The sequence below is a fragment of the Electrophorus electricus genome, chromosome 5 (genome assembly GCF_041902795.1).
Source record: "Electrophorus electricus isolate QZ-2024a chromosome 5, ASM4190279v1, whole genome shotgun sequence".
Taxonomy (NCBI): domain Eukaryota; kingdom Metazoa; phylum Chordata; class Actinopteri; order Gymnotiformes; family Gymnotidae; genus Electrophorus; species Electrophorus electricus.
In genome coordinates, this window is record NC_137501.1 from 2808264 (window position 1) to 2823924 (window position 15661).

Sequence of the window (15661 nt, forward strand, 5' to 3'; positions counted from 1 at the left end):
TAACATAGAGTTTTATTAACTGTTATTAACATGTTTAAAGATCTGAATTTCAAACTTAACACACAATAACTGGATGCCATTGGCATTATTTAAAGTAACATTTTGACTGATGTAAAATATTTTTGTACGAGCATAAAACACAGAATCAATCAGTAGAAACGTAGAACAGCCTTTGGTAAATGTAAATATAACAGTCATATTGATTTGCACTAGGAAAAATCACCTAAACTGCAAGAGTTGTCATCATTCCCCACCTACTAAACCATTTAAAATAATGCAGAATATGCAGACCAGTTTAAATAGATTAGTGGTGTCCATTCTCTAAAATCACCTATTTGCTTCAAGTCCCATTACTACTAAAAAAAATGCTACATTAAAAATAATGAAAACATTATTGAATTCCTTGTCATTTCCGCAGTACTAGTATAGACACAAAATATGTTAAATATTCTTGGCATTAGTAGAGAGTTAAAAAGCAACTGGTACTATCAAGCCTGATTTTATTTTGCTCTTCCAAGGAAATCTTCCACACATTCACTACAACCTGTCATAAGAGCCATAATAATACCAGAGAGTGAAAAAAGAGAGAAAAACATCAGCAACTTCAAACAACACAAGAAAAGAAATGGCAAAAAGAGTAACCATCCAGCAACATTCCAGCAAAGTGACCTACATCTATTCATAACCGAGGACTTGGTGAGTACAAACCCTGCCATGCTCATTTATTTCCCATGCTGTGTGGAAGCAGTCGTTTGCTCGTGCTCCAGCCTGGAGCTGCTCTGACGCCCAGGGGGACTGAAGGTGGAGCAGGGGGTGGGATGGTCGGAGCTGGAGGCCGATGGGTAGAAGCGCACATCCACAGCTACGGAGGTCATGCCCAGGGAGATACAGTGGGAGAGCAGGAGGGGCGAGGAGTTGTGGGAGATGCTGATGCTGTGATGGAGCGGCGCCGAGCTGGGCTCGCTGGTCTGCAAGGTCAGCGAGGAGCGGAGGCCCTCGGGTGGCTGGGATTGGGCCGGGGGTGATGGCGAAAGGGCCTCCTGGGATTGGCTGAAGTCCCGGCTCCTCCAGTCCTCCAGGCACTGGAGCTGGATGTCAGACTGCGGGGAGGGTATGGCCTTCCCTTCCTCGAACGAGGTCTCTAACTGGGACATGGAGCCACAGATCATGGCATTATGCTTTTGCTACGTTTGCAGTATGGAGTTTGTTCCAAGAACAATACCAGCTGGGGTGAAAAACTATGTGCTAATTGTTTGATATTGTTTTATAACTGCATTATGTAATGCAATGATGAGACCAAGTTTGTGGTCACCTTAGTTTGTTACTATTACAATAATATTAAGGAGTCAATCAAAGATTTCACACTAACGAAGGTTAATGCTTTGGTGAGGATTTCATCCTCCTGCATCTTGGTTCAACAGCACACTTGTAACATTAGATGTCCCTGACCTGCTCCTCCTCAGAGGTCTCAGGATGTGATTCCACTATGACTGAAAGGTCTCGGATGGGCTGCACCTCCTCTTGGATGTCGTCATAAGATGGCTCCATCAACAAGGTGGATGGACTGGACAGTGGAGGACAGGCTCTTGTCTCCGACGTGTTCGGGCTTTGCTCAATAACGGCAACCATATTGTCATCCTCAAACGCCCTGAAGGGAACAGCAACTTTGGTGTTAGAAAACAAATGGCAATTCAATCAGGTGGTTGTAAATTTTAGCATGACAGGTACTTTACACTAAAACGTCACACTTATATGTCAACAAAACTCACCTGTTATCATATGTCCTTTCAACTGCTAGACGCTCGCCATGTCTGCATGGACCCCCAAGACCTCGCAAAGCTGCAGGAAAACAGTATTAGTGTTTTCACATGAACTTTGTCACCTGCTATTGGAATGATTATGGGTTACCCAAATATATGGATAAATTCACAAGTCATCAAGTGCTAATTGAATCAGACAAGTTCGCCTCTTACCCCCCCGTCCTGTGGGAACTGCTGCAGGGTCATTTTGCCGAAACAAGGAATAGAAAGCCATGGTGATGAAAATGAATGCCAAGGAAACTCCCACCCCTACCACAATGGGGATGTCATGTTTTTCAAGCACAGGTAACCAACTCTTTTCCCTGAAGGTTAAAAAGGAGAGAGTAAGAAGCCCCAGCAAATTCTCAAGATGACATGACAGACTTGTCATAGGGGACACTTGGATCTCATTTTTCAAAGCTCCCAAAATGTGGCACTATGACAAAGACATTACCAGTATTAGAAGCCATTACCAGTAAGAGCATGAACATTTGAGTTACCAATTTTGAACTTTTGTTATCATCAACTTTTCAGTAAGAGTACCAATGCAAAAAAAGCCTCCAAAAGGTGATACCTCACCTGCCATTGTTGTCCGCGGTCTTCATAGGGGCCTTAGAAGTGTTTTTCTTCAATGTTTCTACAAGTTCTGTATAATTTGTCCTTGATGCCTTAGTGGCACCAAGTTGCTCACTGGGATGACTCCAATTCTGTTGTACCACCATAGGCTCTCGGGTAGCAATACTGTTTGCACCAGAACTTGTGAACCTAGTTGTCTGAGTAAGATCACCCTGTGCCTGAGGCAATGAAGTGGGTGAGAAGTTATCCTGATATAAGTTTGAAAGTTGACTGATTCCCACAGAGGACAGGGTGTACGTAGCTTGTGGTGGAGCTTGTAGGTGTGGATCAAGTGTTGCCTGCTGTGAATTTGGTTTGATCAAAATAGTAGAAGTAATATACATATTTTTGTTTTGTGCATGCAGTTCTAGGGGTTGGGGGTAATGTTGTTTGGGTTTGGAAAGCAATATCTCTGTTGTTGTTAGATTGTGCTCATGTTGCTGTTCTCCTCCACTGTTCATGCCATCGTGATTGTAGGTGATATATGGGGTAGAGGCACTGATAGAATGTGTCGTTGAGTCCTTCAGGTAAATGGTGGAATTTGGATGTTCCGGCTTGATTTCTTGAACCTAAAAGATTGATGAGGAAAAAAAATCGTTATTATTGTAACTCATCGTGATTCACTGTAGAGGATATATACATCACTCCTGTAGCATGTGGAGTCTGAAAGCTGCTGAGAACAATGACATGGCCAAGCCTGGATGACATGTGGCACTTTTTAACACAAGTATGAACAGTAGCTGGATTGATTTAAAAGCAGCAATGACCAGAGGTTCAAAATGGGATGGTTGTATAACACTGACGTCCAGATGCTACTTACTGAAGACAACACATCCTCCTCAGAATCATCTTCCGCTTTGGGGGAGTCAATCAATTAGATCAAGTTCAGTAATCAGTAATGCATGTCATGTAGGTAGATTGTGTGCATGACTGGTGCCTCTTTTACATGGATTTTGCTTACCTGACAACACTATTACCATGGCCTTTCTCCTGTCCTGACCCACTCCATTTTGAGCAGTGCAGTAGTATTCTCCTATATCTGACTGGTTTGCATTGGAGATGTGTAGGGTCCCATTGTCTGTAATAGAAAAAATATTACCAAAAATGTTACTATAACTCTAAAAATCAGTATTTATGATCTCCTGTATGAAAATCTGTATTAAGTGAAAGGCTCTCATCCAGGATTGTTTAGATTCTCACTGAAGCCGTACACAGTGACTGGCTCACCATCGACACGTATCCGTGGTGAAGGATGGAGAGGAATGGGAAGGCCCATTCTGGTCCAGCTGTATTTCACTGGCAGGTTTCCGTTGGCTCGGCACGGAAGTGTGATGGTGCCTCCCCTGGACACGTTCACCGATCCCACAAACCACACAATGACCGGCTTGGCTGCAACTGGAAGGCAGTGCATGGTATGGACTACACCTTACACAACTTACGTAGCCCTGCATCGCAGAGGTGATGACTCAGGCTGAGAGACTCAAGCTCAGTGACTTTGACTCTAGTCGATTTGCAGTTTTCATGTTTTGCCTTGACAAAAATTAAGTCAAATCAGAAATATATGGGATCTGACTTTGGGATCCGACCCAATACCTACTATATCAAGGGTTATAGGCAGCAAAGTTGAAAGCAATAAAATATGACAAAATCTTAACCATGACACTCCCAGGTTCTGATTACATGGCTGAAACTTCTGCTGTGTTTTCAGTATTTTGGCAAGGCGTTGGATTTACCAGTAACACGCAGGGTAGTGGTCTTCTTGTCCTGTCCCACAGAACTGGATGCTGTGCACGTGTAAAAGCCTTCATCATGGATCCTCACCGAGGAGATGTAAAGAGTGGCATTCCTCACACTGCACACACATCAACACTGTAACCACGAATATCTACTGCAGCTGCAGATTTCCAATGTCATCACCCAGGGCATACCCCATGATTATTCTGCCTCCTGTTCTTGCTGAATGGCCCTGCTTCGACCACTCTATGGAGGGAACAGGGTGCCCTGACACCAGGCACTGAAGCAACACCTCACCTCCCACTGCAGAGGTAACTGCCATGGGCCTTATGGTCACAGATGGGGGAGCTTGCAAAGCAAAAGAATTCCAAGCAGAAACAGTGATATACACCTGCCTTAGAAAAATAAGTGAAAAGATTGAGCAAGCTTTGTAACATATCGTAAAAAAACATACATTGAAATACAAACTGACTAGCTCTATGCAAATTGTTTATAAACAAATTTAACTATTAATACACTGTACAATGTTGTTATATTGTATAACAACATGATCACATACCAAGAACTTCCAGGAAAATCTTTCTTGAGGCTACAGCTCTTCGCAGGTAAGAATTAGATGCCCGACAGAAGTAATATCCCCTGTCAGTCTCTTGTACTCTGAAGAAAAGAAGGTTTTTAGCAAAAGAAATCCTCCACAGACTTCCAACACGAACACCTATAAGGTGCACCAGTGTTCACTGTCACCTGTGGAAGAGCAGATCTCCAGTGGTCTCCATGGTGAAGTGAGGCCTGGGGCGGAGCAAGCGATTGTTTCTAAACCAGGACACTTGTGCAGGGGGCCTGCTATCTGGAGGTCTGCAGGACAGAGTCACTGCGTCCCCTTTCCTTACAGTCTTATTGGTTGGCTGGAGGACAAACATCCAATCCATGACTATGAGGTAAAAAAAAAAATTTGCATGTGATGATTTAAAAACATTATACCATGGCAGCAGATATGTTCATGTGATGGTGTGTTTATGTGCATGAAGTACTCCACAGAAGACACAGATAGACCTGCAGGAAGCAGGTAAGCTGGTTGTGATCTTCGTCTGTCCTGATCATTGTTAGCCTCACAGTGATATAATCCCTCGTCTTCAGGTAAAACTCTCCTAAGGAACATTTGCGATTGAATTTGCTATTACTGATACTTCAGACATGAAACAGGCAATATTGATGTTCCTGAATAAAAACTATTAAAGCTAGATTCTACTTTGTTTTAGATTTACATTAGATAAGAGTAGATTATTAATTTATTATTATTTGTATTATAAATAATGATTCATTATTAAATTGTTAGAATTAGATTATCTGTTTCTCATAATTCTGCAGTTGATTGTATCGCTTAATTTGTGGGGGGAAAAAAACAGGAAATGGAATATGTTTTCTTAAATGATTTAAAAGATAATGTTTTTAAAGGGGAACTTTCATGAACCATGAAGTGATGCTCTCGCTCACTCAAAGACTAGCAGTTGTCCATTGTCTAGTAGGTCCCATCGAGAGGTATTGGGTAATATCTGGCCATCTTTGAACCACTGCACTGTTGGTATCGGGAAACCTAGAACTGCACAGTGCAGAGTTGCCTCCATTTCACTGGGGACTGTGACATTCTCAGGACCCTGGGTGATCTCAAGACTCCCACGGAACCCTGCATGTCCGTAATTGACTAGTTAAGCGATGTCCCATCTAAAACACAACACTTCTTTAAAAAACAACAACTGACCACTACACTAAGAAGAACAAATAACCGAACATACCACGGACTGCTAGGGTGGCAGCACTGCTCACTTTACTGATATTCAGGAAGGAATTAAAGGTAACACAGGCATAAATGCCTTGGTCGGATTTAGTGGTGTTGACCAGGTGCAGGGTGCCTGAGGTCTTTCTCTGACCGCCCCCTCCGTATTGACCCTGGTAATAAAAACATCGAAACAGACAGACAAGACTTTGCAGTACTTCACTATTAACATGTAAAAGAGCTTCACACAAGTCCATTGCAGCAGTTTATCTCTACAGGAAACAACAGAGGAAATGAAAACGCTTCATTCTTGAAAGGGTACCTCAGTTTAACCTCAGTGCATTTATTTCCTTCACAGTCAGCATATGTATTTATTTTTTTAACACCAAATTCAGATATAAAACTTATGTGATTTTGTGGAGACAACACAAAATACAAAATGCCAGAAACATATTCAACTCCACAGACATAGACTTTAAAGCATATAGTGGCATATGGTGAATAATTGAGCAAATTACAAGTTCACACAACCTGAAAATCTATAGAATGCTGCCATCCAAGTATGAGCATCATTCAGGCTTCACGTGTGAATGAGGGTACCTGAATCTGAGCTCCTCTGGTCAAAGCTCTGCCATTTTTCAGCCAGGAAATGTTGGCAGGGGGAGAACTGTCCCCAGACACACACTGAAAAAACACGTCCTGCCCCTCATTAATGATCTGCGACTGGGGACTGAAGAACACGTTGTCCAGATCTGAAGACAGAAATGTGAGACACATAGCAAAGTTCTTCATGTACTGCCTGAACAATAAAATGATTAAGAACCCTAGTCATGCTGCATTTCCCATTCCAGCCCCCACATGTTTAGTGTTCTACACATTCAGTGCTCAAGAGTGCTGGCTACTACAACATAATTGTGTGCTGCTTAGGGGTCCCCAGAAAACACATGCATCATGAAACACCCCATTTTAGGAAATGTCATTTTATAGAAGCACTTAGTTTTCAGATGCAGTTTTGTCCATTTCATACGCCTTAAAAATCCTTTGTTTTTGTGATGTGTGAACTAGATACAGTGTCTAGGTCACAGTACATTTATGGCATTTACGCTGACACTTTTATCCAAAGCAACTTACAATTATGATCAAACAACTGGGGTTAAGGGTCTTGCTCAGGGCCTCTACAGTCATAACTTGGCAACTTGAACCAGCAACCTTCTGATTACTAGTCAAGTACCTTCACCACTGAGCTACCGCTGCCCACATGCGCCCCCTACCACAGTACATACATGCTTTGCTAACTGTGACAGCAGCAGTGATCTGCTGGCTTCCTTTCTTAGCACTGCAGATGTAGCTTCCCATGTCTTCCTCCTGCAGCTGGGAGAAGAAGAGTGAGCCATTGGCCATCTGCTGAACTCCAGCACCCAGAGCCCCGTTATCCTTCTCCCACGTCACTGCTAGCGCCCTCTGGGGACTGGAGTCATACACTGCACAATGCAGCATCAGAGGGCTGTTCAGAACACCAACACCATCTTTGGGCAGAGTTGAAAACACTAACAGAAAGGGAAGACATATAAAAAATTAAAAAACAGTAAAGTAGAGCAATATTGATCTGAATCATTTTGTTGTATTAACCTTAATAAACCCAGGACACAAAAAAATATAAATGTTAGTGATACACAACACGGCCAAGTGAGCACAACTGGACCATTCATAAAACGTCCAAATAATGAGAATTAATGAACACTGGTGCATGCTCTCTGCTGTTTTTTCTCAAAGTAAAAGCTTAGCCTGAATGGATATCGCACTTTGAGGAAACAGGTAGTTTGAAGTCCACTGTTGCTAGGTTACAGGTGGAGCAACACAATGTTTTGGCAAGCCCTCTGTCAAATTATGCAAGTGAATGAAAAATTACCATATGGCACATTCAGTTATCTGGGTCTTTAACATTGCAAATTAAATATAACTCTCTGAAAATACAATCATGGATGGATAATAGTGTTCAGCATTTAATAAAATCCAATTGCTTTGCTTCTAGATTTTTAGTAACAACAGCTTCAGTATAGTATTATATAGTATAGAGAGATCTGCACTGAGGTGCAGTTAGCTATAGAATCTGTAAAATATTCATTGCATGTGCCATAACAAGGCCCCAACAAAAAACAAACAAAAACAGACAAATAAGCAAATGAGTTAGCAAGCAAACAAACAAACTGCATATCTGTTTTTCTAGCATATCTAATACTCCGTATACTTTCATTCTTATATATGTAGGTGTACACCTAGTGCAGACTGAGTTGGAGTAATCCTGATAGAGTAGGAGAAGACCAGCAGCCAGACTGGACAGGGCATGTGGCCGGACACCCAGAGAGGAAACGCCATGCTTGTCCTCGCTCTGTGCCTTCCACATGGACACGCTGGTCCATACCAGAGCTCCTCTTCTAACCAGCAGCCTTTGTGCACTGGAGAAATCAGAAGTGTGTAAGTGTGCAAGTATGCAGTCCAAGTAGAACATTGTAGTATTATACAGTGAAATATAATAAAATATGAAGTGCATGGCAATAAAGTTAAATGTTACAAGTATTATACAGCACAATCTAATAAATATAAAGTGTTGGCAGTTTTAAATAGTGCAACAGCTTAATGTACAAAGTAGCAAAAATAAATAAATAAAAAACTGAGTAGTACAGAATGTGTCATACTAGATAGGAAACACAGTGGGATGAATGATGTCAATCTCCCTAGAAATGGGGATGAGAGAATTAAAGTGCAAGGTACATGGCCAAGGTTCTTGTAGACAGAGAGAGAGAGAGGGAGAGAGAGAGTGAGAGAGTGTGTGTGTGTGTGTGTGTGTGTGTGTGTGTGTGTGTGTGTGTAAAAGTCAGTTGTGGCAGCATGTTCAGGGGAACTCTTGGTTGGTTCAGGGCAGTAATGGCTCTGGGGAAGAAGCTATTTCTGTGAGTGTGGATGGCCTTGTATCCTCTGCTGGACGGAAGGAGCTCAAACAACGATGGCGTAGGTGTGTGGCCTTTCTGAGGCAGCATGAGCTGCAGATATAACTAGACTAATAGCAGTGAAACACCAGTGATAATACAATGGTGTTAAAAAGGCTTCATTCAAGAAACCAAACATAACCTCTGGTTTAATCACGGAAACAAGTTGACATACTTTAGTGCCAAAACACATTAAGTCACTGCCAAACAATTGCATTTGCCTTCAGCGAATGAGATGGAAGGGGCTGCTGCCTGGCACCATATCCCTCTTTTGGTTGTGTTGTACTGCCACCATTATGACAGCCTGTGCTTTGTACACTACAAGCCTCTTTAGTGCCTTCAATGGACTGGCCACTTTACGCCACTGGGCTGCACCCTCTCCACTTGTCAATCGAGACATGAAAAGAGCAGGGCTGCTTTGTACCCGCAGCATCGCTTAGCAAGAAACACTTGCTGCCTGATCACATGAGCTTTCATAGCTCTGTGTCCATGTAAGGTGCCCACAGACATAAGGCTTGTCTGATTTGACCAGTGCCAGATCAGGTGTGCACTGTATGCCTTTCAAGACCCAGTGAAGTGACCAAATGTGAGGCTGAGTCTTGACACTTCTTCTTAATATCTAATATTTGATGCTTCTTGTGTCAGTTAAAGCAAGATAATGATGGTTGAAATAACATTAACCACAGAGAACACATCAATTCACCATGTACCATGCACCCACATGTCCACACACACACACACACACACACACACACACAAAATCAATCAAAACTGGCTTAAAGTAAAAATTAATTTTGTGAAGTGTCTGTGTGGTTTAGTGTTTTTATGTTTTGTTTCATATCACCAAGAATCACATAGAATAATTTAAATGTATATTTTTAATACAGTAGTCTAGAACTAGATTTTTACCTCTCCATTTTAACTAGTGACAAGCGACATTATGAAAACAAAACAAACTAAAAATACTCTAAATTATTCTCTTTGCAAATGCTGGAGGCATATCTACTTTAAATATCCTGCTGAGGTTGAATAGACTAAGCAACGAGGCCTTTCTTTTTAAATGCTAGACACAGTTTTAAAGCTACACTCTGTGTTTTTAGCTATGATTTGAATATTGATATTTTTCTGGCTGCTCTCATAGGCTTAGTGTTAAGACATTATACATTTCTCAAAACTGATTAGCAACTAAACGAATGCTATCTTGGATGTGAACATTTAGACATCTTCTAGATGTCTCCAGAGCTCAGACCAACTTCTTTACCCTGCCATACTGAACTGTCTCAAAGTTTGCTTGAACGAAGTCATTCATGCAATTGTAATTATACTAAGCAGTGAAATAGAAGGCTGAGTTTGGGTCAATCTCAAAAACACTCATGTGTAGTGTGACAGAGTCTTTGCTGTTCAAAAGAAATCGCAGGTTGTATCTTTAATTATGGGGAATGCAGTCAATATATTGCAGTAGTGAGTCATTATTAGGAGCACGCAAATCTTGGTAATGGCCCAAAACAGTGCCGTGAATGAGTACTTATGCACTATGACTCATCTAGCATGCCAAGGACCAGCGTTGTGTGTTTGCTTTGGTTTCACAACATCCCTGTTAAATAAGTAACCTGTTTTGATTCAGTAAGGTTTTAATTAAGTTCTCTTTTCAGGAATAAAATTTAGTACTTCTTTAAAAAAGTTGAGTCATTCCTTGAGGGAAGCGTCAAGCCATGACTTCTTACATAATCACACTCAGGAAACCACAACAACCGTTAGGTCAGTTTTGACCACTGCAGTGGAAGATGTTTGTGAAAGACACAGCCACGTGACCCATCACAAACTACAAGCATGCTAATTGTGGCCTCTGTTAGTAAATTCTTTCTGGTGCATCAATGATGCTTTTCAACAACTCAGTAAAGGTTCAAAATTACCAACAACATTAACAACTCCAATAAGAAGTCAAAAAGAAAAAAAAAAGCAATTTCTAACATCATGGTTGGAGCTAGTTAAAGTGATAATCATTGTTTGCAAAATAAGAAAGACATAGGTATGAAAACCCCACAATAATGGGACTAGTGTTTATTGATATGCTCAAATGTATGAACAGAGTAGCAGTTGCTAGAATTGGCATCGTGTAGGTTCTTTCACCGTTCACAGTCTAATCAGTTACATGGAATGTTTGGGCTCTAGGTCTGCTGAAAAAGGACATGCGGGATATACATAAACAGTTTAAATGCCAGTACCTGCAAGCTTGACTTCAGGTATGAGGGAACTGCCATCTATTAGTTCATAAAACTTTGGTGATTTGCCCCCCTGCTCAAAAATAAAATTTAGATACAAACCAGGTTCAAAATTGTCATGTTGAAACAACCCTAGAATCATCATGAGAGCACAAGTGAACACCTGCAAGGGATCTAGGTTTGAAAGGATGCAGGATCAATGGGCATAAACAAAAATGGATTTATAGGTCTTTGCAAAGCTACAATCAACAAGACAACAAACAAAAGTAATGCTGAACATAACTGCAGCTGCTAGCATTCCCAGTTCTACTACTGTTACTACTACGACGACTACTGCTCATAATAATACTCATAAGAAACTAGTACTACCACTACCACTACTACTACTACTACCACTACTACTACTACTACTACCACTAATGCTACTACTACTACCACCACTACTAACACTACTACTACTAACACTACTACTACCACCACTACTAACACTACTACTACTACTACCACTACTACTACTACTACTACCACTAACACTAACACTACTACCACTACTACTACTACTACCACCACTACTACTACTACTACTACCACTACTACTACTACTACCACCACTACTACTACTACTACTACTACCACCACTACTACTACTACTACTACTACTACTACTACTACTAACACTACTACTAACACTACTACCACTACTAACACTACTACTACTACCACTACTAACACTACTACTACCACTAACACTACCACTACTACTACCACCACTACTACTACTACTACTACCACTACTACTACCACTACTACTACCACTACTAACACTACTACTAACACTACTACCACTACTACTACCACTACTACTACCACTACTACTACCACTAACACTACCACTACTACTACCACTAACACTACTACTACCACTAACACTACCACTACTACTACCACCACTACTACTACTACTACCACTAATGCTACTACTACTACTACTACCACTACTACTACTACTACCACTACTAACACTACTACTACCACTACTACTACTACTACTACTACCACTAATGCTACTACTACTACCACTACTACTACTACTACCACTACTAACACTACTACTAACACTACTACCACTACTACTACCACTACTACCACTAACACTACTACTACTACTACTACTACTACTAGCAAACTAAATTAGGTTCACATGGTAGCTGATCATATTCCTGGGCCCCCTCTGTAGGTTCTATTTATAGCATCCAGCTAATTGTAAATGGTAATAGTACTTTGTAGTGGAGCACTGCATTGTATATACATAATCACAAACCACTACATGCACACACTGCAACTGCAGGGGAGGCTGTAGCAGTCATTTTGTGTTATGTAACCCACAATGCTGCACTACAAAGTGCAATGCTAGAGAATGTTTGCCCTCTGTTACATTTGTGAAAGTACACTGCTCAACTTTTTTAACACAGTGAGCCTACACTGCATTACTGCTGCATGGAACACATACTGTGCCCTGAATGTCTTATGACACCAGTAATACTTTAAAAACATATTGCTTTAGTTATTATATTCCAGTTGATATTATTTAAAGAAAATCACCTAAACCAATAAATATTGACAATACAGTATATACATCTTTCCAGCTCCAATTGTACCATGGAAGTATATACAAAACAGAAATTAAATGAATACATCAGTAATAAATGTTCTTTGTTTTGAAAATGATTTTTTACATAGGTACATAAGGTTTCATCATATCTTGACAATGGTTCACAGGAACATTCACCTTAACATGCATGTCAATTGCAGGCAGCTGCACATCAGGATTGGTGAAGGATATTCTATTCACATATGAATTTTGTGTGTAAGTAATGAGATTACTTGTAGAATTATCGCAATGTTCTACAGTTATGAGAAATATGAGAATATTTGACACTGCATTTAAGCAATGCTGGAAAAAAAATGTATTGTGATGATAAAGAATTCACACATACAAAACTCTTTGCAAAAAAGATTCTATTTCACAAATGTGAAAAATGAATATTCCATGTATCATAATTTGCAAATTGACTAGACATTCATCTTGCAGGTAAGATTTTAAAAAATAATAAAATAAGGTAATTAAAAAGAATTGAAAATGCCATGGAGGGAGTGTGTTCTTACCTGTGAGAGAGGAAGCCCACAGCCTCAGTGTAGCATCTCTGAGCAGGCTTGTTTTGCGCTCACTCACCTCTTCACCAGAGCATTGGCTTAGAGCTCACGGGGTGTGCACACATGCACAAACACATGAAAGAGAGAGAGAGAGAGAGAGAGAGAGAGAAGCATCTCATAGTTTGGAGAGCCTCAAAAGCACTGGGATAATATGAGAGTTTTAAAACAGCCTCAGCCCTCTTTGCACGTGTTCACGCCTGATTTCCACACTGCTCAAACTGACGAGTTCACACAAGCGACGCTCATTCAACTCTCAAGAATAACAAAGAATAACAAATAAAAGAACTCCAGTTCATAAGAACATTAATTCACTGAATCAGAGGTTGTACTATGCATGTCTTCCAAGTATAATTTAAAAAAATTATGCCTACACTAATGGATAAGTAATGTTTTCAACATTGACTTGTTAAACTGTTTTAAGCAGTCAGAGGTACAATGCAAATCACCCAAAACTGAGCAGAGTCAATTTCAACTTCATCAAACATCCATGTCACTGAACTTTTTAATTATATAGAAGTGCCATTTGGCAGTGTAGCTGCTGACTGCATGATTTAGCATACTCCATTAAACCCAAGGTGAAGAAACAGCACTCCATTGAGGTAGAAAATGCCCAGATGTTGTTAAAAGAGATCCAAGCTGATGTGATATTCCGACCTGATTATAGACTATAGCATCATTTGTCAGGACCTAGTCTTCAACGCAAAATCGGTTTAAGTGAACTTGCATTTATTTGAAAGAAATGTCATTAGAGTTCATTAAGTACTCTATCAAACTTTGTTGACACATGGTTTAACAAAAAGTGCAAATACAAAATAAATTATTTAAAAAATCATTTCATGTCAGTATTTCAGTACTTTAAAATGTTATAAAAAGGATATTGTTGTTTTAAAGAGTTAAACAATGAACATATTTCAATTTTACTGATTGGATGTAATGGATGTAATAAATTTTTCTCATGCTCAAAGACACGGGTATGACCGGCCACCAAGCTTTTTTCATTCTACCTGTAGTAATTCTTTGCAAATGTAAATTAACTTCTTTTCCCCTATCAATTCAGCACAATCAAATGTAAATTAAAGTACAAATAGCCCGATTTCTAATCTATGCAAGACAGTGATTTTAATTAACCGAACAAAGACCAATTCTGCTGGCTAATGTGATGTTTGTAGTGTGGAACCATTTCATGTTGCTACAATAATTATGTGTGAGTTGTTGCCTCTTCATGTGCTCAAACAGGGAAAGAGAAAATCATTACAAAAATGAATTTTCACAATCACACAATAACCAGAAAAACTAATGTACTGTTCAGTTTATTTGTGGTTCAAAGCTGTAATATTATTCAATCCTTTTACTTTTTATCATTCTACTGTATTGTACATGATCAATATATAAATTAAAATTGTAACTTTTAGTTATAGATTGTTGTAACTTTTACTAAATTACTAGATATATTATCTATAAATTAAGACAAGATGCCATTAATTATTGTCCCTTGTTAATTGTCCCTTGTTTAAACATATATTTAAAATGTAAAATGTTAATAATTTTTCTTCTCTTCCGAGACACTTTGGTCAGTTTGGGTGCTGTTAAGGTTAGAGTTAGCACACACAAAACAAACAAACAAACAAATCAACAACAACAATATAGCACAAAACAAACTGACTTCTGAGAACTGTGATGTAGTTTATCTGAAGTGTTTCATGCCATGATCAAATGTCATAATCCACATTAATCTCTACAAATTCATGATCTAAGATGAACAAAACAAAAAGAGACCATCACATAGCTGACATTTTTCACACACAACTTTCGAAAAGATTTAACCTTAACATTTACTTGCCAATAAAGTGATAATCTCTGCATGCGATACGTTCTTGAATCCCAGGGTCCAGGAGCTGTTCTCTCAATTCACAACGGATTTACAAAAGTGAGGTAAAAAGGTAACAAGGTGAGGTTAAAAGATGAAATGATTTTTGCTTCATAATACAACTTTTCTTCACAATAAAACACGCCTACATCACCTGAGTTGAACTGATCAGAGTTTAATTTAACTAGACTGTTTTCCATATTCCTAATTTGGCTTTTAAGTAGTTTTTATTGTGTTATTTGTACATTTTTGTTAATCATTCAATTAAATCAATAATATAATAAAATACGCTACCACTTATATTATTAATAAGAAACCACAAAGCGTTTTATAACAGATAAAAACAGCTCAAGGTTAATTAAGAAACACGAAAAAAACATTTATAACTACGATAAAGACGATGCTATTGTTAACTGCATTCTGAAAACTGAAGATTGCAACCGTAATAT

The 15661-nt window shown here is 39.5% G+C and overlaps 1 protein-coding gene across 3 annotated transcripts; it reads right to left on the bottom strand.

Annotated features, from left to right (window-relative positions):
• Window positions 1-34: 34 nt before the first annotated feature.
• Window positions 35-15647, bottom strand: LOC113587051 (cell adhesion molecule DSCAML1). 3 transcript variants are annotated; one of them, XM_081714997.1, is made up of 20 exons: window positions 13298-15647; window positions 11135-11204; window positions 8199-8378; window positions 7206-7469; window positions 6523-6674; window positions 5942-6095; window positions 5643-5832; window positions 5202-5296; window positions 4893-5079; window positions 4708-4805; window positions 4343-4496; window positions 4148-4266; window positions 3642-3809; window positions 3376-3492; window positions 3235-3269; window positions 2379-2983; window positions 1974-2122; window positions 1770-1839; window positions 1450-1648; window positions 35-1145 (listed from the first exon to the last, which is right to left on the bottom strand). In XM_081714997.1, the coding sequence occupies exons 3-20, from the start codon at window positions 8296-8298 to the stop codon at window positions 723-725; spliced, it is 3279 nt and encodes a 1092-aa protein (XP_081571123.1). In that variant the 5' UTR covers window positions 8299-8378; window positions 11135-11204; window positions 13298-15647; the 3' UTR covers window positions 35-722. The 3 variants fall into 3 exon arrangements, with proteins under 3 accessions (XP_081571123.1, XP_026881345.2, XP_081571122.1); XM_027025544.3 differs by lacking the exon at window positions 11135-11204; XM_081714996.1 differs by having other exon boundaries at window positions 11135-15647.
• Between the last annotated feature and the right edge of the window lie 14 nt (window positions 15648-15661).